The sequence below is a fragment of the Crocuta crocuta genome, unplaced genomic scaffold (assembly GCF_008692635.1).
Source record: "Crocuta crocuta isolate KB4526 unplaced genomic scaffold, BGI_CrCroc_1.0 scaffold258, whole genome shotgun sequence".
In the NCBI taxonomy this organism is placed as follows: Eukaryota; Metazoa; Chordata; class Mammalia; order Carnivora; family Hyaenidae; genus Crocuta; species Crocuta crocuta.
The window spans coordinates 2419853-2445643 of record NW_027532842.1 but is presented as its reverse complement, the minus strand read 5'-3'; the positions used below and the strand labels follow the sequence as shown (position 1 = coordinate 2445643).

Here is a 25791-nt window from a genome sequence, read left to right as displayed (position 1 = left end):
AAAACTGATGAATGCTTACAATTCAATAATAAAGGGAAATAGCCTAATTAAAAAGGTTGTTTTTTAAATAGCCTGGAAAAAGGCTCTGAATAGACATTTTTCCAAAGAGACGGCTACTCAGCACATAAAAAGATGTTCAACACCATGAGTCATCAGTAAAATAAATCCAAACTACAATGAGATGCCATTTCATACCCAGAAAGATGGCTATAATAATAATTTTTAAAAGCCCACAATAACAAGTTCTGGCCAGGATTTGGAGAAATTTGGACGCGCATATACTATTGGTGGGAATGTAAAATGGTGCAGCCACTTCGGAAAAACAGTCTGGCACTTCTTCATATGGTGAAACACAGAGTTACCATATGACGCAGCAATTCCTCCCCTGGGGATCATCCCAAGAAAATGAAAACGTATGTCCATACAAAACCTTGTGAATGAATGTCAGAGCCAAAAGGTGGGAACAACTCAGAAGTCCATCTACTGATAAACGGATAGCTAAAATGTGGTAGAGCCACACTGTGGGACATGATCCAGCAACAAAAAGAAATGAAATGCTGATACGTGATCCAACATTAACATGGATAAACTTTGAAACTGAGTGAAAAAATCCAGCATATATTTACATATTTAATAATAATGCCACATATTTTATTATTCTATTCATATGAAATATCCAGATGAGGCAAGTCTAGAAGGACAGAAAGTAGATTATTGCTGGCTTCAGGAGGAGGGAAGGGGGTTAAATGGTGATATTACTGAGATAATGAAATATTCTAAACTTGTGCTGATGGCTGCATAGATCTGTCAAAATGCTGAAAACCATTAAATCATACACTTTAAAATGGGTAGGGTATGTACATTAGATCTCAAAAACCTTACTTTGAAAGAAAACAGGACTTTGGGCTCCTAGAAACAGGACGCACTGTCTTCTGAGCTGGAGTAGTTCCTGGAGATTGTCCAGTACAAACTCTTCATGTTATAGGTACTTGCAACCTTTCTCTCCCACTCCCCTTTGCATCCGGGTGGGCCACTCAAGAAAAATGGAATTTTCCCCTGTGGCAAAGTCATCCTGATTGTAAATATGTCCTTCCGTTCCCCTTAGCAGCCCCAGGTCAGCAGGGAACACCGTGAAACATCTCTGCCTTCATCAAGAGGGGAAGTCACTTGACTATTGTGTCTTGAGGATTATAGTTCTAAGTATTTCCTAGGGGCACTTGGGTGGCTCAGCCGGTTAAGCATCCAGCTTCGGCTCAGGTCATGATCTCATGGTTTACAAGTTCGAGCTCCACATCAGGCTCTGTACTGACTACTCAGAGACTGGAGCCTGCTTCAAATCCTGTCTCTCCCTCTCTCTCTGCCTTTCCCCTGCTTGTGCTCTCTCTCTCTCAAATAAATAAACATTAAAAAAATTAAAAAGTATTTCTTGGCGAGTTATCCTGATTTTCCAAATGAACATCATAAAACCTCAGCTATAATTTACCACCAACCCTAACTCCTTCCTCCCGCATTTCTATAAACTTGCCCCATGACACATGGGTGGCTCGCAGTAGATCAGGGTAATCAACCATCTCAGCCCAGTGTCCAGCACTGGCTGGGCACATGGGATACATACAGCCAGCCAATGTTTATGGAGAAGATATCAGGTGAAGCAAGAAAAAAGGTGAAATCGGGACGCGTCATACACGCAGCACTGTGCCTAAAGCATAGTCCGTGACTCAAGGTCCTTACACTATAGTCTAGCTGTATGATCAATGCATATACTTCCCCTACACAGAAATTTTCATACTGATAACAGGAAAAGTACTAAATGCTGCCTTACAGGAGAATAGGAGTATCATTCTTTAAAAATTACAGCTAAGATCTAGATAAGTCAGCTGAAGATCTAAATAAGAGTGGAGTGCTGGGTAGATGGCAATCTTGACCACAGCACAAGATCTAGGAAGGCAAGAAGGTCCCAGGCTTCCCTGGAACCCTGCTGACTGAGTGTTCACACAAAGCTGCGTAGTTTGTTTGTTTGTTTGTTTTTTAATTTTTATTTCTCTAGGAGAGAGAGAGAGAGACAGCATGAGCAGGGGAGGGTCAGAGAGAGAGGGAGCTACAGACTCTGAAATAGGCTCCAGGCTCTGAGCTGGCAGTCAGCACAGAGCCCGACGCGGGGCTCGAACCCACGAACCATGAGATCATGACCTGAGCAAAAGCCGGATGCTTAACCGACTAAGCCACCCAGGCGCCCCATTGCTGCGTAGTTGATTTCTGGGTTCACCAAATGAATGACCTCAGTCAGCTCTTCATCTTGATCAACTGAAGCATCTCGAAAAGGAAAGAAAAGGAAAAGAGAATGACAGAGAGGGAGGGAAGAAGGAAGAGAAGAGTGGGGAAGGAGGGAAGGAAGGAAGTTAGGCGGATGAAGGGAAGAAGGACAGATGGAAAGATGGAAGGAAGGAAAAATGGAGGGAAGGAAAGAAATGAAACAGAACTGAAGGAGAGAGGAGTGACAAGCACAGAGCTCTGGAGGACCACTGTGACTCTTTCTTCTACTGCCAAGGTCTTGGCCATTGTCCCAAGCCCTGTTCTACCTCTGAATCATCAAACTGCAAAACTGTTAAGAGGCTTTTAAGATATCCTCTCCCGGTCTCTCATGTTAAAGAGGAGGAAACTGAGGCCTCTGAGAGAAGGAGAGACCTTCCCACAAGCACAGGAATACTACTAATGGCTGGGCCAAAACTACGTTCAGGTTTCCTGATTCTAGACCATTCTCTCTCCACCAAATCAAAATCTGGCCCGAACCCTCCTGAATGGCTCGGGAACAAGACCACCTTCAAATATCCATCCGGATGGGAGAAATGGTGGCACAGACACAGGGGGAACACGGATCCTCTGGCAGAACTTAAAAACACAAAACAACAGCCTGATAAGGAATTCTCGCTATTAAAATCCAGCCTAGTTAGCTCTCTCTGCTGTAAGGCGCCAGTGATCCTGTGGTCGTCTCTTTGACGGCACCGTCCCAACCCAGAGCAGTCAGAGAAAGTCCTGTTTTATGGAGGCTCAAGCTGGAATTCCTTCCAAGGGTACACCCAGCACGTACAGGGGGAGCCTGGGCACAGTCCTCTCTAGCCAGGACACGGGTTCTCCTAGGGAGCAGCTAACAGCCTGACGTTCCATCCACAGCCCTGGGCACACGGAGTCAGCAGCCAGGGCTCTGTTCCCTCCCGCCCACCGCGGGACTCTCTGGTCTCGCCTTCCTCATCTAGAAAACGCAGCAAGCACTCCCCTGTACCCAGACTTACGATCTGCCATCCAGTCACTTGAAATATTCCCCCTGGGCGTGGCACACTGACCTCCCTCTGGGGGTTGGGCGGGAAAGGCAAACGGAGAAGCAGGATGAGAGAGCGAGAAGGCTGCCGTTGGAGAGCGTGGGGACCAGGTCCGAGAGAGGCAATCCTTGCTTGGTGCAGCCAGCTGTTGCCAAGTGGAACAGGGGCCGGATGGCTAATTTCCAGTTTGTAAAGATAAGTAGGGAATCAGGTTTTTACGTGAACTCCTCTAATTATTAAGTACTGGCAGCCAAAAGCCCTACGCCTGCCAATCAAAACGTATGTCAGCCGAATCTGGCCCACATGCTCGCAGTTTGCAGCCCTGCACCACACTCCGCCTCCCCCCAACCCCGGTTGACACTGCACACAAAGTTCCGAGGGGGCTAGGGCAGAAGCCCAGGCAAGGTCATGTTGGAAAGAGCGGGGACTTCGAAGTCCACCCCCACCTCGCCCTGATCTGGGTCCAAAGCCTGCCTCGGTAACTTACAACGTATGCAACCTTGAGCCCAGTATCAAATTTCTCCAACTTTTCTGTAAAAGGAGACCTTCTAATGGAATTTATTGCATTGAGTGGCTTGGATGAAGCACATTAATGAACTCGAGCCAGGTATCAATAAACGATAGTGACGCACACAATGTCCCCAGTGAGTCTCAACAGGAAGACCCTAAGGCCTCATCTCGTCCAAAGCCACCAAGTGGGCACCTGTCCTGTATGTGAATGCCTAGGCACAGGGGGAACTCCCCATATCCTGAAACACTTCATTTTGGATAGTTTTTGATGTTAGAACGTGTTTCCGTATGTCAAGTGCAAGCTGCTTATCTTGACTTCTTTCATTCTTAGATAGCAGTTCTGCCATCCTAGGGTCATCAGGCTGAAGAAGCTTGGTCTCTTCCTCATATAAGAAAACTTTGAAAGAGTCTATCACAGAGTGCCTCCTATTTTCCCCATGCAATTCTTCTTTAAACATTTCAGTTCCTTTCTTCGGTTGTTCCTTGCCAACGGAGATAAGTAAAACTGGCATCACATTAATTCTGAAGGCCATGTACTTATTAACGCAGCCTGAGACTGGATTCGTTGCTGTGGCCAATGTGGGGTCTCCCTCACGCGTGCTTATTTGGCCACAGCCTCCCCCAGACGGACCTAAGGCAGCTAGTGGGTTTTGCAAGCCACACAGAGTCCCTGACACTCATTACTGTCACATCTCATTTTGTTAATCCCAGCTCGTTATTCTGTCTGTAGGAGATTTTTTGGATCATGATTCTGTCACATGATAGTTGAGTTTTGCTCCCAAGATTTTACTCATTTGCTCGGCATGCCCTCAATGTCCTCACTGAAGTCCAGGAGCTGAGGGGTGGGGGCGGGAGGCTCATGGAACTGAAAAATCCCATGTTTGTTTCTTCTATTTAGCGAACATTCTCGAACACCTCCTGTCACTGGACCCCGTGCTAGCTTCTCCCGGAGGCTGGGAGAGGGGAGTCCCATGTGAAATGAATGGGGCAGAAGTACCAACCCTAGTTCAGGGGACCCCGAGGAGGTGGCCAGAAGGGGGAGTGTTTAACTTGAGACCTGAAAAGTAACTGGAGACCTGCTGGTACAGAAGAGCTGGAGGGAGGCATGGGAAGGGGGCGAGCGGCCCAGACAGAGCGACCCTGGCCTGTGTTCCTCTTACTGCTCTTTCCCATAGTGCTTTGCTGTTGGCTCATCGTAACCTATTTCGTTTGCCTGAACAATTATAGGTGCCTGGAGGGTTGAGGGTCTCATCTCTGTGATTTCAACTCAGCCCATCACGGTGCCTTTCACACAGAGTCATTACTGCCAACTGATTCTAACTGCAGGCACAGTGCTATGTCTATTATCTCATTTAATCTCCTAACACCACCAGAAGTAGTATTCTTCCCATTTTACAGGTAAGGAGGCTGAGGCTCAGGAGCACTCAAACGGTGCACACTGCAGGCCAATCACTAAAACTCAACGTTCCGCCCTCGGCTCACAAGTTCACAGGTACCAACTCCCAACTGTTAGAGGTGGTGAAGGGCAAGCACTTTGTTGCCTTCTCTACCATGTACTAGACACAGGACTTACGTGAGCAAGTTACTCGGCCCTTCTGTGAAACAGACATGAAAATGACAGCGCCACTCACAGGGCTTTACCATGGGCAACGTGCTTATTAGCATGGCGTCCAGCAGAGCAAGCCCTCACAGTTCACCATTGCTCTTACTAAGGAATTTGTACAAAGTCAAGGACTTAGCATGAATCCGAACAAGGATTTGAACCTAATCAGAATCAGAGCGTGTTGTTGACATGGTTGACATTCAAGGAGGGAGACTGTTTACGGCCTTAGTAAGTCACCAACTTCAAGTAGCAGAATCAGTGAGCCAGGAGGATGCCAATGTGTAAACCAGCAAGAATGCGACAGATGACAGAACGATGCATCTTTTAAATAGTAAAGGAAAACTTAGCCATATCAGAACTGCAAGGACCATAAAGACCAAAACAGACCTCTTGGTCTCCAGGCAGGGCAGGCATTTTGTTATCATTGTTAAAGAAAGTTACAAAATGTCAGAAACTTAAAGCCTTTTCAGCTTAAGGGGATTTCTCCTGGAAAAAGTCCCTTGTTCGTTTTTCCTAAAAGATTACTTAAAGGAGATTTTTTAAAATCCTTAAAACCATAAAGTTCTGATGTACCGTTTTCCACACTTCTTGAATGTAGAAGGAAAATGAGAGGGTATGATCAATGTTACCGCCTTTGGATTTCACTGCCATCCTGCGATTTCATGATCATACCTCAATTGTTAACTTCTCAGTCATAGGTTGTGTCCAAATGGCTCATTCAAGACTATGTTCATTCTGATTATTTTTTACTATTTATGTACTTGTACTCGATGCCTGGTGATATACAATTGTATGGTTTCTAGCAAAGCTTAGCAAGCCAAAACTTTCTGGTAGGGAGCCTAGGGAGTGTCAGGAAATGCTCTCTTTCTGAAGGAATGGCCCAAACTTTTGGCAGGTACCATCAAGTGCTAAGGCTGAATTCCTAGGAATATGCTAGGTGAACCCAAGGTCTGGGGCAGGGGCTAAGGGAAGAGGATACAGTGCTCCTGACTGTCAACAAATCTAGCAACATAAGTGGCTTCTGTCCCGATCACATGTGTTTTCTATGGCCCAAGACCCCTGGTGTCTAATGACAAATAGGTTTCTAGAAAGGAAATGTGAAATGTCAGGGCCTAAAGATACCAAGAAGGCCTTCTATCAAAGTTTCACAGAGCTGGAAAGGAGAATGGATAAGAGTTAAAGCTACTCTTCTCTAAACTCTCGCCATGTGGTCCTAATCAGCTGTCCCCAGTGATGGATAGAATGGATAACCTCCTTCATGCTTGTGCCCTAGAGTGAGTACAGACCTGGGCTGCAGAGGGGTCTGTTTCCCAAGGAAAAATCTGCCATTCCAATCAGCAGTGTCATCAGTGTATATTTTAAATCCTAGAAATATTTCTTTCCCCTTTTACACAACTTCATCAAAATGGAAAAAAAACCCAAAAACCTCAACCAGCAAAATCTAGTGACCTTGCACTAGATTTCTGATGAAACTGTATGCAGGGACAGGCCAGAATGTTTCTAGGAATTCTTTAAAGATCATTTGTGGAATGCATTGCATTCTGGAAATGCAAATCAGCCTCAGACTGCTACCGTTTTAGGAAGCCCCCTTGGGTTTCCAGAGGCCGAGAGCCTAAACTTTGCTCACCCCAATGTGATCATCTGTCTCCTGAGCAAAGACATCAGGCACCGATGTTAAAATAACAAACACGATGCATCACCCGACCTGGCTGCCTTCACTGTTTCTTGATGCCACAAGGTGCCTAGTAAGTTTTCTTCTCAACGACTGTGCACTCAACAGGTTCCTAAGGCAGGGAAGTTAGTCCCTCAGACCAAAACTTTGGAAAGCCATTCTTACTGAAAGATTCATGCTGAAAGAAATGCAAGTTCCAGAAAATAAGTGGCAGGAGCCACACGTTAGGGATACAGATGAACTGAGTCAGGGAGGTATGAGAAGCTCTTGGATGGGCAGAGGGGAGGGAGAATTGGCTCCTGTTGAAAACCGATGTTTAAAACTGGAGATGACCTTAGCCATTAACCAAGCAGTAACAGATAATGGCATAGACTTGCCAAGAAAACCAGACCTAAAGAATTCAGCCAACTAGTATGGGTAAGAGTTTTGGGTTTTTTTTAATTGGCTTCTGCGCTTTCTTTCTTCCTACAAAACGTAAACTGTTTAAGCCCCTTTTCCCTCAGAGAAGAATTCTGATGAAGAGGAACGATGTTTTCTCTTTAAGGTTTCTCTCATGGAAACAGGTCAGAGATTCCACTGAAATGTTCTTAGAAGCTTTGAAAGTCTGTTTGGCCTTGCGATGCCCTTGCTGCTCATCACGGTCCTGACCTGCACGGCACGGTGTATCTGACCAGGCAGCCAGCTGATGCAATCCAAGCATCCTTTGGGCATGCACCGTACAGATGTTGCATCACCAGAGGGGGAAAGGTGGAAGGTGTGGGGCTCAGGAAGTGAATCTGCATGCAGACTGCTACTGTTTCCCTTGATGGCCCTGCTGGCTGGACTTGTCGTACCAGGATAGCAAATTACGTAGCAAATGCCAACCGCTCAGACACCACCCAGCTAAGCTGTGTCACCCGAGCAGCTTGTGTGGGACCCACTGTGCAGGAGACCCAGGTAGGAACCCAATGGAGGGCGGTGTTGGAACAGAACATCCATGCTTCACAGAACACTGGCCCGGGGCGCTCAGTAAGGGCTGTTGGAAGAGTTCTCTTCACTCCTTAGAAAGACCCCACTCTTGGGGCACCCAGGGGGCTCAGTCGGTTAAGCGTCCGACTTCAGCTCAGGTCGTGATCTTGCAATTTGTGGGTTTGAGCCCCGTGTCAAGCTCTGTGCTGACAGCTCAGAGCCTGGAGCCTGTTTCGGATTCGGTGTCTCCCTCTCTCTCCGCCTCTCCCCCACTCACGCTGTCTCTCTCTCTCTCTCAAAAAATGAATAAATGTTAAAATTTTTTTTAAAGACCCACTTTTAAACAACAGTTATTGCCCAAGGAAGTTAAACTTGTGCATTTTTAATTGCTCACAAATCTATTTTGAGTCATGGTCCTAGACCATGGGGACTCCGAAATCGTAAATCCCTTCACTGGGCTTTCTGTGCTTCCCATAAAACAAGAGACAGGGCGTCGCATGGAGCAGGTGTGTGATCCACATCTGTGGATTGCCTCCATCTGCTGACCACACCTCCAGGGCCGGACCGATTTGCAGGAGACACCGTTTCAGGAATGCAGGGAGTCTTCCGGACAGAACTGCCCTGTCGCCGTGCAACCACAACAGGAGAGCGGTTCTCTCCACCACCAAGTTCTCTCCGTGCTTCTGCTTCAGCACTGTGCAAAAAGCACCGTTTGGCTTATAACTGGTGCTGTTCTCCTAAACACAAAGTATAGTATGACCTACCTTGTCTAAACAGTTAACACTTTAATAAGTTTACTTGTTTCAACTTTGATAAGTTTGAAATTTTTCACTAATGCCACTGAGCTCCATAAGAAGACACACATTTTGGGGCACTTGGGTGGCTCAGTTGGTTAAGTGTCTGACTTCAGCTCAGAGACTGGAGCCTGTTTCAGATTCTATATCTCCCTCTCTCTCTGACCCTCCCCTGTTCATGCTCTCTCTCTCAGAAATAAAACATTAAAAAATATTTTTTTAAAGGAAGACATACATTTTACATTAGACTCTTTAAACTTTTGTTTCCATTTGACACACATGGGTACACACCCACATATATGTAAAATACATGTGTGTGTGTGTGTGTGTGTTAGTGCATCAAATGGAAACAATAATGCTTACCCTTGCATTTTGCAATATACTTGGATACTTTCCCATTCTATTCTGCTTTATTACTAATTTTTTAATGCTGATTACAACCCATCAATTTGATTCCACAGACCATTACTGGGTTGGGATGTACATTTTAAAAAGCTCTGATCACACCTGGGTGTCTCACTCAGGCAGTTAAGCATTCAACCTTGGTTCAGGTCATGATCTCTTAGCTCATGAGTCCGAGCCCCGCATCAGGCTCTGTGCTGACAGCTCAGTGCCTGCAGCCTGCTTCAGATTCTGTGTCTCCCTCTCTCTCTGCTCCCCGCCCCAAGCCCTGCTCGCATTCTGTCTCTCTCTCTCTCAAAAATAAATATTCAAAAAAAATTTTTTTAATAAAAAAAATAAAAATCCCTGATCAGCTTGGTAAATAGAGTTGTGTCACTTTCCCCTGCTGTATGAGCTGGAGCGGTGGAGCCCTGTGCATGCAGATGGTGCCTAAAGAGGCTTTGTTCCCAACGGACGACAACACAAGGCTCTCTGGGAGCAGGATAAGTTTCTCTAAAGTCTACTCTCCAAAAAACATTCCGAAACCAGCGTAACGAATCATTCCTCGAGAGAAAAAGAAACCAAATTTGAAATTTAAAAATTTTTAATTACTATATAATCCATGTACTCAAAGGTTAAAATAACCATTAGTTTTGTCTGAAGTCAGCAGCTGAAACTCCAGTGTAGGGAAAATAACTAGGGATGACCTGGGTCCTCCTCCGGGCTTGTCATTTCATGAGTTTTGTCTTACGAAGGTCACTGAGGCTGCTCTCTCATACAGAAAAGGGAAGGAATCATACCAACATAGTTTATCTCAGAGATAATTATGTAAACGCTCTTCAGGAGACTCTGGAGTGCTGTACAAATGAGTACATGGTGGGGGGGGGGTGCCCTGGTGAATCAGTCGGTTAAGCATCCTGGCTTCGGCTCAGGTCATGATCTCTGGGTTTGTGACTTTGAGCCCTGTGTTCTGCATCAGGCTCCACACGGACAGGATGGAGCCTGCTTTAGATTCTCTGTTTCCCTCTCTTCACACCCCTCCCCTCACTCTCTCTCAAAACTAAAATAAATAAACTTAAAAAAATAACAAATGGGGACCACCTGGGCGGCTCTATCAGTTAGGCATCTGGCTCTTGATCTCAGCTCAGGTCATGATCTCATGGTTCATGGGTTCGAGCTCTGCGTCAGGCTCTGTGCTGACAGCTCAGAGCCTGGAGCCTGCTTCCAATTCTGTGTCTCCCTCTCCCTCTGCCCCTTCCCCGCTCATGCTCTGTCTCTCTCAAAAATAAAAAACATTTAAAAAATAAAAACAAAAACAAATGAGTACATTGGACCCTTCTCAGAATATCTGTGCCATCAGTATTTTTATTTGCTGGAGGTCCCATAGCCAGATAGAGCTTCTTCTCATTTTATGCAAAGCGTGAGGATTATTCTCTCCCAGAATATCTGGAAAATGCTTTTAAGTAATCTCTATGCCCAACATGGGGTTCGAACTCATGACTCCAAGAGCAAGTCACATGCTCCACTGACTGAGCCAGCCAGGCAGCCCATCTCTCCTGGAATATCTGAGTTATTAGAACCTCTACTACTTTTCAATAATGTACCCAGTGTGTCTGACAAAATTTTTTTTAACCTGAAATTAAGCTGCTATACACATCTCATGCGTTTTACATACAGTAGAGAACCAAGGGAGAAAAAATCTGTTATGAAAATTTTCTGGTTTGCTTTCCTAGTCTCAGAGAGAAAAACAATCAGGTAAAGGAAGCAGGAAGAAAAAGATGAGTTTCTTTTACAGGGAAGAGGTGGGAGGTACTCACCCAACAGATAACACACACATGTCCAATCCCCCCCTTTTCAATTATAATTTTTCAACAGAAGATGTTACTTTTAAACAGCCTGAAAAGGCTCGGTTGTGGAGAGAGAAGGAATTCAGGCTGACTTCACAGTGCGGGGAGCTCAGCATGCTAAGTTCAAGGTCTTCCTAACTAACCAGAGACACTGACAAAATATTACATACTTCAGAGATGCCATTAAAATCTTCTGCTCCATTTTCTTACTTTATGGCCACAACTCATATATTACAATAATAATAGTTTCAATAAAATCCTCCTTTTAGGAAAGGCTGAGCCAGAGCCAATCTCTTACGTACACCAGAGGGGCAGGAAAGTGGTGCAAACGCATTCCTTCTTCTCTGCAAAGGGGCTGAATACCACCTACATAGTCCTTACATTGCTATTCATCTAGAAATCTTATTTTGCAAGTAGCAAAGCATTAAGGAGCACCTTACAATTTGCTTTTCTTTATGACCCAGAATTTTGTAGCTNGGGGCGCGGAACCCATTCATGTTGCAGAAGCGACTGTTTAAAATATAGATGGTGTCTTTCAGCTACTGCCACTCAACAGCCACTTTATCGAGACCAAGCCCAGGGAACATCAGGAGAAGAGGATGATGGTCTTCACGTGGGCGTAATTTAGTGAGACAAAGCTCTGCTTGAGTATGGATCCTGGAACAAGGTGCCCAGGTCCCCTCCAGAAATCCGAGTGTCTCTGATGGCTGACCCTCACCGCTCCATGGCCCAAGCTCTCACCAAGGTCGAATGAATCCCTCCAACCCACCAATATCTCTGTTTCCCCATGGCTGCCAGAGTGACGTAGGGCCATCCTCTCCTGCCTCAATGCACATAACAACCCCTTCCCTGGTCTTCCCGCCTCTGTCTTGCCATCTCGAGACATCCTCCCACCTCTGAGACTCTGAAGGGAAAAAATCTGACTCCCCTCCTCTGCTGCTAATACTTTCCCGGCTGCTCCCCCACGAAGCCTCAACGTGAAGTGTATCCTAGGTCCTTCCCTTGGAAAAAGAAGAGCAGTGCATCAAGGGGTGGTGGCGAGAACAAAAAGACGTGATGCAAGCACACCCATGTGTTTAAACAAAAAACAAAAAATACAAATGTAACAAGTCACTGCGTTAAAGGAAATTGTAATTTACGAGACAATTCACTAATTAAGGCAGTTAAATTTAATTACTCAAATAATTAAATTGATGTAATGTATTATGTCAGAGGCTGGGGCAGGGGGTTACACAAGCTGTAAAGTGGTGACGTTGACTTTTCTGTTGCTCATCAGATGTGATGTGTGAACCAGTGCTCAGGGGGGATGTGTGCCTATTACACGGCAGGCCATCGATGATGTCTACGTAATGGTCCGGTTATGACTCACATGCTACACAGCCCTGATTCTTTTTCTGAGCACCCTATCAGACTACAAAATCTTTTTCAAACCATTTGTCTAACATGGTTTCTCATCTTTCTAGAAATCAAACTGAAGCACCAATACATCTGCAGAGGCTTATCAGGACAGAAACCCTCCAGCCAGAATAAGTACTCTACAGTAAGTATTCAACAATAGTAAATACGTGATATCCAGGGAACAACTGGTGAGTAACCACTTCTGTGTATCGGGAACTGGCTGGAGTGCTATTAATCACAGAGATGATGCTGAGTCCTCAGAGATAAGTTTTGGGCCCCACAGTGAAACTAAATCTGAAGCGTAGTATGTATTCTGTTAACATGGGAGGCATAAGACCACACTGTTTTCCAAAGGAATTGACCAAAAAAAAAAAAAAAAAAAGGGAAAATAGGACATGCATACAATGTTACGCTCTTTGGAAAAGATTACAATTGCTTAATAAATTATATCCCAGCTATCTTGGGCTTCAATAAAGTGTGTTATGAGATCAACATCACCATCAGGGAAGCCCACAAAACCGGTGTTACTATTGAGAGTGCGGTTTAATAGGCGTGAAGGAGGTCAAAGTGAAAATAGCTGAACGCTATTTTTTAGGAAAAACATAAAAGATGTTTTTGGGTTTTTGCTCGTTTGTTTGTTTCTTTTTACGCTTTTAAGTATTTGACTGGCAAGTCAGACTCTGATAAACCCACAGGAGAAAAGGTTTCTTATGAGAATTTTAGTATGAATGAATCTTCCCCCATCCCCCTGGAGAGATGGGAGCAAAAGTGTTCTCTTTCCTCCGCAAGTGCCAGAAAGGACATAACAGGCTATGGAATTAGCAAAAGAGAACATACGGTCGAGTATAGGACTTTCCGCACCACCATCAGAGGTTGTGTCTGCTTTTTCCATGAGCTGCAAAATTACCTCCCTGGAGGTCTCTGTCCCTGCTCGGCACCTCTCCCCCCTTCTACAATTCCTGCCCGCCACCCTCCCGTCCCTCCTGTGGGAAGTGGGCTGACTTCCCCAAGCCAAGATCCCTGGCCTACTTCCCCTCTTACTTTGAACTACAGTGGCTGCATTCCTGCCATGGCAAACTGCTAGTAAGTTGTTATCTCTCCTCCTGGAAATGTGCAACATGTAAAAACAGGAACAGAAAAGCAGCTCGGTCTACATCAGGCTGATCAAAGGTAGAAAGACGTTACCGGCGGTATCATACAATTGTTTGTTCTGCTGTCTCCTCAAACTAGTTCTGAATCTGGATGATTTCATGTTATGCTTGGTAAAACACTGTCTAGGTGCCTCATTTCAAAACTTAAAAGAAGAATCCCACCGAAACCCCCTCCAGTGCGGTCTCCCACAAGGCAGACCCACCATGTGTATTTAGACTATGGACAGCAAGGGTGGCTTGTTCTGTTTTTTAACCTGATTTTGTTATCTGATGCCTACTGATTTTGCCTTATGTTCTCTAGAGCCTTGGGGGTTTTTTGTTATTTTTTAAAATCCCACTCAACAAGTTTTGGAAATTGGCTGGAACTAAGCAAGGAAGAACAAAAAGATGGGTCGTTTTCCTTCTTTCTCAGGGACCCATTTCTACCATCAACGTCTATTTCTTAAAGGATTTTGCATTTTCTCACCTCTGAGTATCACTTCACTGGTTTGTTCTCCGAGGAGTGAAAAACAGTACCATAGAAATTATCATTGAAAAACAATTCATTTTTGCCTTTTGCCCTTTCTACTATGGAAGGATACATGCCAGCTCTTATGGTTAGAACACTCGCTTGATGAACATGAAATAATTCAACATCATCGACTGGAACCAACATTCAAGGGACATTAACAACATTACATGTATAATTTAGTAGAAAGAACAGTATTTTATAATTCTGATATAGAAGAGAATACAGTTGTGTTACAGGATAAAAAAAATATTACATTCTATTTTACCCTTCTAGATAATTAAGAAATGGAACTAAAATCTTGGCATTCATTTATTCATCCAACTGTGCAATGAGCCATCCACTACTCTAGGCGCTATGGATACGGTGCTGAATGAAATAGACAAGAGTCCCTCCTTGAATGAAACACGCAACTGACTACCCGGCCTTGAAAACTGGTTGAAACTGACCCTCAAGAAATGCATCAAAAATGCATTCCACCTGTTTCCGGGGCAGAATCTCTTTCCTGGTCCATGTCCTTCATCACTAGGGACGCCCACTTTCCAAGGGATTGGGGTGAATTTATACCTTACTCCAAAGCAATAACAAACAGAATGCAGAAAACGGAAATCTTACCATGAATAAATACGTAGACTGTAGCTTCTGTTTTCTTCTTCTTTGTAGCAGGTGTAGATAGATATTTGCAGCTATAGAAGCCGGTGTGGTTTGCTTGAGCCATGTTCAAGGTCAAAGTACTGCAGAGCTGTCTGTCATTTCTTCCACAGACCGATTCAGTTATGCTGAGCCTTTTGCTTTCCTTTCTCACTGTTTCAGGCAAAGACCATGAAAGGGCTGCTTCCCCTCTGCAATCACAGACAAGAAAACACAACCCGGTCAGGGCTGGGACCAGGTCCTTATGCATCCATTTCACTACGAAGTGCGGTTCTGAGGGCCTTGAAATGTAGTCCTCTGCGTTACAGAGAAACAACACATTTAGAAAGCTTCTAAACAACTCAGAAGATGCAGAAAAGGTTCGGGGCATCCCGTCCCTGTTCTCCTTGAAGGAGGGAGTCTCTCCTCGTGAAGCTGGAACATGTAGCTTGCACTCTGCAGACCACGAGAGACCCCTGAAGTCCCCACATTTGTTCTCCAAGAGCCCGCTTTTCTACTCTGCCAGGGAAGTATTCTGCCGTGGGAAGGGCACCCCGGTTTTCCCCAAACCAACACAGTCACTTACCTACACTTGAGATACAGTGTCTGGCCTGCTTGTATGACGTGCTGGGTACCTTTTAAACTCAGTTCAGGACCTTTTAATTTTGAACCTGAACTAGATCCTGGAAAACAAATTTTGGAAATGTATTATTTGCAAATTGCCTTCTTAAGTTGTATCTTTCACTTACCAGCACACGCAAAAAGGTACATGTAGTATTAATTCTTTTAATTCGCAAAATCTTTCTAGTCCTAGCCTCATTTGCAAATATTGTACGTCCTATCATGCCAGATGATTTAATATCCACAAACCCACTAAACTGAGAACATTAATAGAGTCATACATGTTTCTAAATGCAGCCATGTTAAGAATATAAAGTAGCATTAAAAACTCTCAGGATTAGGGGGGCCTAGGTGGCTCAGTCGGTTAAGTGTCAGACTCTGGCTCAGGTCATGATCTCATGGTTCATGGGTTCAAGCCCTGCATCGGGCTCTGTGCTGACAGTTCAGTCCCTGAGCCTGCTTCAGGTTCTGTGTCTCCCTTTCTCTCTGCCCCTCCCCCGCTCACGATCTCTCTCTCTCTCTCTCTCTCTCTCTCTCCCAAAAATAAATAATGCTAAAAAAAATTTTTTTAACTCTAAGGATTAAATGTCAGTGTCATTCAAAACTGAACTTCTACCATGGTGGATCATGTGGTCATCCAGGCCTGATCTTTTTCTCCAAATGCAAAGTGTAGAAACTTCCTGGGCTCTAGACACAGTTCAGTGATTACTAAGGTCACGATATTTTGGGCGAGTCATTTCTCTTTCTGAACTAGTTTCCTCATTTGGAAAACGCATTATAGACCCTATCGGTTTTGGAAAACTTTGGTTTGTCTTACATAATCTCCAAGTTCCCTCTATAATGGAAGAAAAAAAAGGGAACTATTCACCCCTACGTGACATGCGACAAGCATACTTCATGGGGAATGTTGTGAGAAAATGAAATCAGCCACACAGAAGTGCCCGGACATCTACACATCTCTGCACAACACGATAATAGCATCAACCGTAGGGGCTCTGTGTGACACTGGCCAAGCCACCTCTCTCTCCAGATCTCAGTTCTCTTATCTGTAAACCAAGAGACTGAGCTAGATGACCTTGGGTATCTGACATCTCCAGTCCCATAATCCTTGGAGTCACTAGTGTTATGGAGGGGAATCTCCTAGAGCGACATGGGCACTGACTCATCACAATAAATATCAATAAGGATCTCTCCTGCCCCGGCTTCTCTCTCTCCCCACTCCCCTCCCTCCCCTTCNAGGAGATCACGGGCCCAGGATTAGCAGGGATAAGGGTTAGGGGACTAGAGGATGGCTATTCTTGGACACAAATTTAAGCCCATCTTGGAGCCAATCTTAAAAATATTTTTTTACTGAAGAAATTGCCTCATGCCATGGAATTCAAGGTAGAAGGCTGAGAGCTGAACAATCCTCTAGGTTTTCAGGTCAGATCACAGACCTGTGAGATGACATACACATGTCAAAGTCCACGGTCAAGTCGAGCAGTGCTCTCTAGCGTTACTCATGGGTTCCAGTATCACAAAGAAAACTAGGCTTGGTTAAAAGACCTGCATTTGAAGCTTAATTTCTCCATCTACCAGGTGCATGACCTTGGCATTCCATAACTGTTGTTCCTTTGCATCCTCGTGTGTAAAACCAGAAAACCCATTACCTACCTTGCAGGCACGGCGTGTGGTTTCAGTGCTGTGTCATCTGAGTGGTGCGTGCCACCTGATATGGGGCAGATACCCAATCACTGGCATCTCGCAGACCTGCTCTCCCTCCCCCCCCCCACCGTGTCCCAGGATATTATGTTGAGATGTAATCGCAAAGACATTAAATTAACCTAATCTGCATTTCTGGCGATATAAATTAATGTCGTAAAAGCAACTTCTATACACCCTGGGTCCCGATTCAAATTACTACTAGGAAAAAATGGCTACCTATTAACTAATTTAAATTAAAGTCACTGTTTCATATAGATCCAATCGGTCTATCCCATGACCCACAGAACACGTTGACCCATTGAGGTGCCTAGGGAAGCATTTTGTACTTTACTCATCTGTAAGAGTTCTCTGAGGCTCAAAATGTAGCTCAAAATCAGTGATCCATGGGAACACTCCATTTTTCTCAAGCCACAGCCACAACCAATAATACCCATCCTGAAAAATATCCAGGCCAGAATAGTTTTTGCCCTTCCTTATGGTGTGGAATTCTGGAGATTCAATTAAGCAGTGTTCACGTGCTGGAAAAAATCCAGTGAAGGCTCGTGCAAAAAATTCTGCCATTATGTAGAAGCATCGCTATGGCTGATGTGGAGACAAGGAGCTTTCTCAACCAGGAGGGGCCAGTGGAAAGCCTCCCTTTTTGTGACATGAAATGAACCCCATTGCCTACTACTTAGGTTTCTAAATCATATGAATCTTTATCAGCACCCTAAAAAACCAGTACTCCTAACATTCATCAGAAGGTTTGACCTCAAAGACCCACCCAAATCACAGCTGAGGGAAGTGCTATACAGAGAAGAGGCTCTTAAAGAATACATCACCTAGGGGCACCTGGGGGCTCAGTCAGTTGAGCATCCAACTCTAGATCCCAGGGTCATTGGATCGAGTCCTATGTCAGGCTCTGCTCTGAGCATGGAGCCTGCATGGGATTTTCTCTCTCTCTCTCTCTCTCTCTCTCTCTCTCCTCTGCCCCTCTCCCCGACTTGCTCTTGCTCTAAAATGAAACGTGAAATTAAAAAAAAAAATACTCCATCCACACCCTCTCCTCTGCACTCCCCATCTTATCCTCCCACCAAAAGAAAGCAACACAACTGAGTGGTTAAATAAGGCACAGAAAATGATGGGGTTACTGGAAAGTTTAGGAGAAAAATGCTAAGAAAAATAATTTGCTATATAATTAGTCTCCACTGACATCAATGAATTTTGCACTCGGAATGAGGAAGCTAGGCAAACGTAGTTGATTAAAACAAAGGAAAGGAGAAACAGGAGAAAACTATTTCCATGTAACTGGACCCTCTGAGAATACCATCATTCTTCAGTTAATCGGAAACCAGAATCTCATAAAGATTAATGGAGGTGCCAAGACTACAGTTTAACAGGAAAACTAATAGGGAAAAGGCAAGTGAAATATTTATTCCTCAAATGCTTTACACATTAGGCCTTAAAACATTTTTTTAATGCAATTTAAAGTCCATACACCCGTCTGAGTAGTGAAGATCTGACTGACATTTTTTGACTGTCTACTGTAGGTCAGCACTTTCTCCATTTCACTAGTGATATATATAAAGATACAGACTTGGGGGCACCTTGTGGGAGGCCCCGTCAGTTAAGTCTGACTCAACTTTGGCCCTGGTCAACGTCTCACGATTCAGGAGTCTGAGCCCTGCGCCAAGCTCTGCACTGACAGCACGGAGCCTGCCTGAGATGCTCGCTCCTTCCCTCTCTTTCAAAATAAATAAACTTAAAAAAATAAAGACATAAATATGTACACATATGGTGAAAACCAGTTTGCTCTTCCCAGTGAGTAACAGCTCAGAATCACATTGCCCAATAAGAAACACCATCCACGGCATTCTTTATTTCCAGGGGTGGAGTGCTAGAATTCAACGAGGATTCTCCTCGTGAAGCTCAGATGGGGATCAGAACTTTCCACTGTTTGCCACAGTAGCCTAGAGATCTGGTTTAAACAAACTGTGGTCCCCTGCGTGAATTAGGTGGTCTGTGCTAATCTGCTGTTTCCACGAAGCCAACTACAATACACAGCAGTCTTGCCTTATCTGCAAGGGACATGTTGTAAGAGCCCCTGGAGGCTGCCTGAAACCACAAAAGTACCAAACCCTACTTCTGCTATGCTGTTTCCTAGACACACACACGTCTGTGACACATTCCCATTTATGAGGTTGGTACGGTGAGAGATGAGCAAGAACTAATAACAAAATAGGCCAATTGTAAGAATAGACTGTAATAAAAGTTAGGTGAATGCGGTCTTTCTCTCAAAATATCTTATTGTACTGCACCCACCCTTCTCATGCTGATGACGTGAGATGATAAAATGCCCAAGTGATGAGGTGAAGTAAGATCACGGAGTGTTAGGCTGTTAATGACCTTCTGTCCATATATTAGAAGGAGGATCAGTGCTTCTAGGTTACAGGTTTACAGGTGACTAAAACTGTGGAAAGCAAAACCAGACATTTGGCGGGGGGAAGACTACTGTAATAGAGGCAAAGAGACCTAGTTCTATTGGGAAAACCATTATTTAAATAACAAAACAAAAAAACAATGCAGACCATGGAAATGGGCTTTATCACATGCTTCTTTATTAGAATAAGCTATCAAGCATTGTGGCGTAATAGCGTTAAAAAGCTACTATGGGGTGGCTGGCTGGCTCAGTGAGAAGAGCATGTGACTCTGGATCTTGGGGTCATGAGTTCGAGCCCCACACTGAGTGTATAGATTACTTAAATACAAAACTTACAACCAGTGTGTGTACACGGACTTAGGTAAATGGTGACACTTTATATTATTCTTGTCTGAATATTTTCTTCATTGTTTGTCTGTTCTGTTTTGTCTGGTAGGTAGAAAGAGAACAGAACCACATGACTTTGGCAAAAATCCCTTCCCTTCCCACACGCTAAACCTCTGGCTGAAAGCTCATACACAGACTGTTCTAAAACACGGCTCTCCACTCCCCACCTTGATTTCTTGGGCAAAATGGAGAGCTTTCTTTGACTTCAGTGGGAGGAGCGAGAACAATTCCAAGTCAAGGATGGCTTTATTTTGCGATCAAAGCCAAAGCCCCAACGACTGAGGTTCCTTCTTCAGAGCCAACCCTGCTGGATACGAACACACCAAACTTCTACCATGGGTGATGATGAGCCAGATAGCCTTGCCCGTCACTTCTAAGACTGAGAGAGATTCTTACATAAAGTCTGACTAAAAGTATCCTTAGAAAACTGCTGTTTTCATTGATCTGAGTAAAAACAGTGTTATTAGCTGAATGCGATATCAAGAGAAATCTCTTCGCTCCCCTTCCTTCCAGATGCCACTCCTTCCTTCGCTTCTAGGCCATTAAAATCAAAGGGTTATTATTCTCTGTACGGAAGGGGCCTTATTCGAATATAAATCATGAAACATCTATGTTTCTCCAGTTTTTGTTTAGCATCATTGATCCCTCCAGCTTAGCCACTAACTAGGTCTGCAGTGGCCATGCGCATGTCACATAAGCTTCAGATCCTTTATCTGCCTATGGAGGGATATGTTTAGAATTCTTTCCCACCTAAAAATTCTATGACCCCAAGACTACAGTCATTGATACCAATGTACCAAGTTACAAATCACGTCAAAAAAAAAATACTTCTGACTAATAAAAAGACAAATATCCCAATTTAAAAATGGACAAAGGGTCTGAAAAGACATTTTCCCAAAGATTTATAAATGGTCAATTAGCACATGAAAAGATGCAGGAAAATGCAAATCAAAACTACAGTGAGACACCACTTCATAGCTCCTAGGTTAAATAAAAAAGACAGACAATAACGAGGGTTGGAGCTCTCATATTCTGTGGGTCAGATTATAAAATGGTGCAATCACTTTGAAAAACAGTATGGCAGGGGCGCCTGGGTGGCTTAGTCGGTTAAGTGTCCGATTTTCGCTTAGGTTATGATCTCACGGTTCGTGGGTTTAAGCCCCGCGTTGGGCTCTGTGCTGACTGCCAGCTCAGAGCCTGGAGCCCATTTCAGAGTCTGAGTCTCCCTCTCTCTCTGACCCTCCCCTGCTCACGCTGTCTCTCTCTCTCTCCTAGAAATAAATAAAACATTAAAAAAAAGAAAAGAAAAGAAAAACAGTATGGCAGTTCCTCAAATGGTTAAACATACAAACGGCAATTCTGCTCCTAGATACCTATCTCAGAGAACTAAAAACACACTTCCACATAAAAACTGGTACAGAAATGTGTACCTACAGCAGTATTCCTTTTAACAGCCAAAAAGTGTAAGCAACCTTGAAGTCTATCAATGACGAATGGACAAAATGCGGTATATCCGTACAATGGAATGTTCCTTGGCAATAAGAAGGAATGAAGTACTTCTACACACTAGGACATAGATGATCCTTGAAAATATCACGCTGGCGCACGAAAAGGAAAGATCATATTAGAACATAGGGAGGAGGCGGCGGTCTACAAGCCACAGAGAAAAGCCTCAGGAGAAATCAAACCTGTCGATACCTTAAATTTGGACTTCCAGCTTCCAGACTGTGAGAAAATAAACTTCTCTTATTTAAGAACCCAAAGCAAAAACACCACGCTAAGTAAAAGCAGCCTGTCACAGAAAGCCATATATTGTCCAATTCAATTTGTCTGAAATGTCTAGTACAAGCAAATCCACAGAAACAGAGAATACATTAGTGATGGCTAGGGGCAGGGGAAGAAGGAAATAGTGCATAGGGTGTTTCTTTCTGGTGGTGAAAATGTCCTAAAATTAGACAGTGGTGAATGGTAGGGTCACTTCCCTAAGGAGAGAAAACAAAAACAAAAACAATCTCAAGGCAACCTGTCTATACATGTACTTGAGAACATCTCTCATGACCTTGTAACACGAGACCACTTAATCAGATTGCATGTTTGTGTGTTACCATATATGGGAGACAAAGAAGTAGAAAATGTGTTAAAAAACAAAAAAAACAACTATGCCACATGACATTTAGGACTCAGTTCTTCGGGTAGGAACTCAACTGAGCAGTACCAGTGTGAATAAAATTGCCTCCTGGAAAGAAAAGCCTCGGTGTTACGATTCTCTGTACAAGAATCCTGCTACAGTGATGGCTGTATCACTGAATTCTAAATACATTACTAAAAAAACACCGAATTCTGAATACGTTATTAAAAAACACCGAATTACATGATCTCACGGCTCGCAGGATCGAGCCCCACGTAGGGCTGACAGCATGGAGACTGCTTGGGATTCTCTCTCTCCCTCTCTCTGCCTCTCCCACATTCTCCCTCTTTCTCTCTCAAAATAAATAATAAATAAGCTTTTTTAAAGCCACCCCAAATTATACAACTTAAAATGGTGAGTTTCATGGAAGGTGCATTTTATATCAATGAAACTTTTTTTTTTTTTTAAACAAAGAACTTATGCGGAGCCTGAGTGACTCAATCAGTTAAGAGTCCAACTCGTGATCTCAGCTCAGGTCTTGATCTCAGTGTCATGAGTTCAAGCCCCATTATGGGCTCCACGCTGGGCATGAAGCCTATGTAAAGTAAAAAGTAAAGTAAGAAAAATAAAATAAAATAAAATCTTACGACTAATGTAATCACAGAGATAAATTGAAGACATAGAACATGGAGCTATTTTGAACTTTGTTGCCACATTTTTCCTTATCACTATTAGATTTTATACTATTTTTCTAGCTCAAAGCTGTAGAAGGCTGGTTTTTCCTTCATGCTCAATAACATCACTCTTTATGTATTAGAAGTTTCACAAATATACTGCAAAAAACTCACTGTTCCCCCAGATAACAGCCTTTTTGATTTAATTTGATGTTAATGTTAAGTCACGTCTAATGGTGTATTTTGAATTTTAACCATTTAAATTGGAATTGTAACAAACTGAGTCACCTTGAAAACTGCTGTTAGCACACTCAGAAAAACACCTAGTGGTGTTTCCTTTTATATTAAAATTGATTTCTAATTTTTTTAATGCAAAGCCTTGTATATTAGATTTATTTCAAATGAGATGCATCTGTCTTTGATTCTGCATACCATGTTTTCAATAGTACATAATCCTACATGATAAATGACCCCTTTATCTAAGTATAAATCCCCAAGTATCAGGTTTCCAAAACTTGATTTTAAGACCATGAGCCTTTAGCAAGGTTGTATGAGGTTAATTAGACATAACTCATAATAAAGGAAGATATTCTTTCCCCAAGATGCACTTTATTAAAAGCTTACGGCTCACAGAGTAAATTTTATAGAACCTCTCTGGTTGGTGGCAAGGGTGGCAGAAAGGTTAAGAATGCAATGGTAGATGCATCAAATTTCTAGAAACTACTAAAATTTTTGTTTGGGATGTAATTCCTATGGGGCCCTGGTGCTTTAAAACAAAGAAAAAGGCTAAACCTTGGTCTCAGCCTCCATGCTGTACCTTTATTAAAGTACTTATCAGGTAATATAAAGGGTACATTATAAGTGAGCACACTGATAGAACGACAGCCTTAAATGATGACCTCCCCCCCCAGCAGCGAAGCTGACAGCACTGATGGAGGGAATTATAAATAAATAAATAAATAAATAAATAAATAAATAAATATATATATACATATATACATATATATATACACACACACACACACATACATACATACATATAATGGATGTTTCATTTATAGCATGATGGAGAAAGACCCAAGGGTTCATATCCCATCTACCAATGGACCACATGGAAGACAGGAAAGCCACAGGGTTCGGCATAGCAGTGGCATAGCTTGAGTCCACGATTAGCCATGATGTTAATTTTCAAAATGTTATTTCCCCCCCTCCCCAAATACCTGGCATTAAGTCGAGGAAAACCCTCAAGAATAAAAGGATGTTAACGTAAATACATGCACCCGTACACACCTCCTTACTCGGATGCACACACATCACTCTCTCTGTGAAAATGTCACCGTTGGGGTGGGGACCGGGTATGGGGGGGAAGTACATTTTTAGATGTATAAGAGGTTTGGGGGTGTGTGTATGTGTCTGAATTGTTTCCTTCATCGTTTTAGACACAGGGAGAGCTTTTTTTGGCTGGGATTTAGAAGCTGACATGTATTTGGCGATAGCAAGGAGCTCTGACTTACGGCTGACTAATCCGTTACGTTGATAAGATTATTTGCAACTCTTGGATGGAAAAATACAGGATATTTTACATTAGAGTAATTGTGTGATTGATCTTCAGGGCCAAATGCTGAAGTAGCTTGGGTCCAGAAACCAAACGTCTAATTTGTAGAAAGCCGCTAATCCCAAAGGCTTGCTATAGTCCTTACGTGACATTAAACTCACCGTTTTACCACACAGATGCACAAAAAGAATCCACTGGCCTCTTGCTTTAGAGGTTTTGCTATTTGAAGTAACCCCCAAATCATCAGACTTGAAATGTTGAACACCTGATCTCTATGCTTTAACAGAAAATTTTAAATAATCATTCCCATGGCATTTATGCCTTGAATTCGAGTGCAAAAAAAGAAGCGAAGAGAAGAAGTTATTTAAATGTTAATTTCAGCAGTTAGGGTTGGCACTACCCTATAGCTATGTTCACTTGAATCATTCTGCTATCGGGTGTCTTAAAGCAGCCTTACAAACCGTGTTTTAATTATCAGTCAAAATTCACAAATAGGTTTTGCAGCGCAAGGCAGAGAGGACACCACACTATTCGCCTATGGATGTGGCCAATGTCTAAAATAATCAAAACTTGGACAGTCTTCCCTCTATCCATGCATGAGTTACTGGCTTGATTCGTTTTTCCTTTATAAAAGTTATTTAAGAGAAAAAATTCTGAGTGGTTTAAGATTTTTACCAAGAGAGAAGTACCCTAATAACGCCGAGAGCCCTACTATCAATGTTTATGAGGGACATGTCTTGGGTGAGCTTTTTACTTAACACTGGCTTCTCGGAGGGCCATGGTTTAACAGGGAGCCTTCATTTATCATTAGCCTGTCACCGCACTACCATCAGGAGCCTACCCTCCCCATGACCTGTACCCGTGCACAGCTCCTTTTCATGTGGCATCAGAGTTAATTAAGGTCGGCCAGTGAGAAATCTCCTGCCGGCCACAGAGTTACCTTTCTCCAGAAAAGGCTCTACTCCCACACTGCTGTTTGTTTCCTTGAATGAGTTCAAAAACCACCTCCACAGGGCTGTCTGACAACATGTCATTTCAATTTACCATACGATGTCACGGAAGTGACCTGAGCTGCCTGGAGCAAGGGTCAAGATCTGGTTGACAGGGCACGAGACACGGCTCACAAAGTATTTGGTAGAGAAGTCTGGTAGACCCTCATCTGGTTATGCAGAGGGAGGGGAACAGAACAATCTTCGCGCTCTAAAAACGCAGAGAGGAAGGTTTTGTCTATTCGGTAGTGCTTGTCTACCAGTGGCAGGAAGTGCATTGCATTTGGAGCATAACCCCACTGGCTTCTGTTCTTATCCAGTGTTACTGTTCAGAGGATTGTGGGCAAACGGGGCCCAACGCCACCTCATATAGAATGAATCACAATCACCAACAGCATCCTGCTCTCACTCATGTTGAATCACAGGGTATTTCAGGCCAGAATGTATTAGTTTCCAGGTCATGGGCACGGGAAATTCAGAATGTATTAACTTTCAGCTTATGAACACCTGAAAAGCAGAGGTGCCACTTCAATAAAAACACAAGCGATACATGGA

The 25791-nt window shown here is 43.5% G+C and overlaps 1 protein-coding gene across 1 annotated transcript in view; it reads right to left on the bottom strand.

Annotated features, from left to right (window-relative positions):
• FLT1 (fms related receptor tyrosine kinase 1) overlaps positions 1 to 17055 on the bottom strand; it is a gene marked incomplete at its 5' end in the record, with an annotated part of 150185 nt that extends 133130 nt beyond the window's left edge. Inside the window, 3 exons of the mRNA XM_077745413.1 lie at positions 14745 to 14971; positions 15346 to 15442; positions 17034 to 17055. Of these exons, the coding sequence (XP_077601539.1) occupies positions 14745 to 14971; positions 15346 to 15442; positions 17034 to 17055 (346 nt within the window). The remainder of the gene's footprint in view (positions 1 to 14744; positions 14972 to 15345; positions 15443 to 17033) is intronic.
• Between the last annotated feature and the right edge of the window lie 8736 nt (positions 17056 to 25791).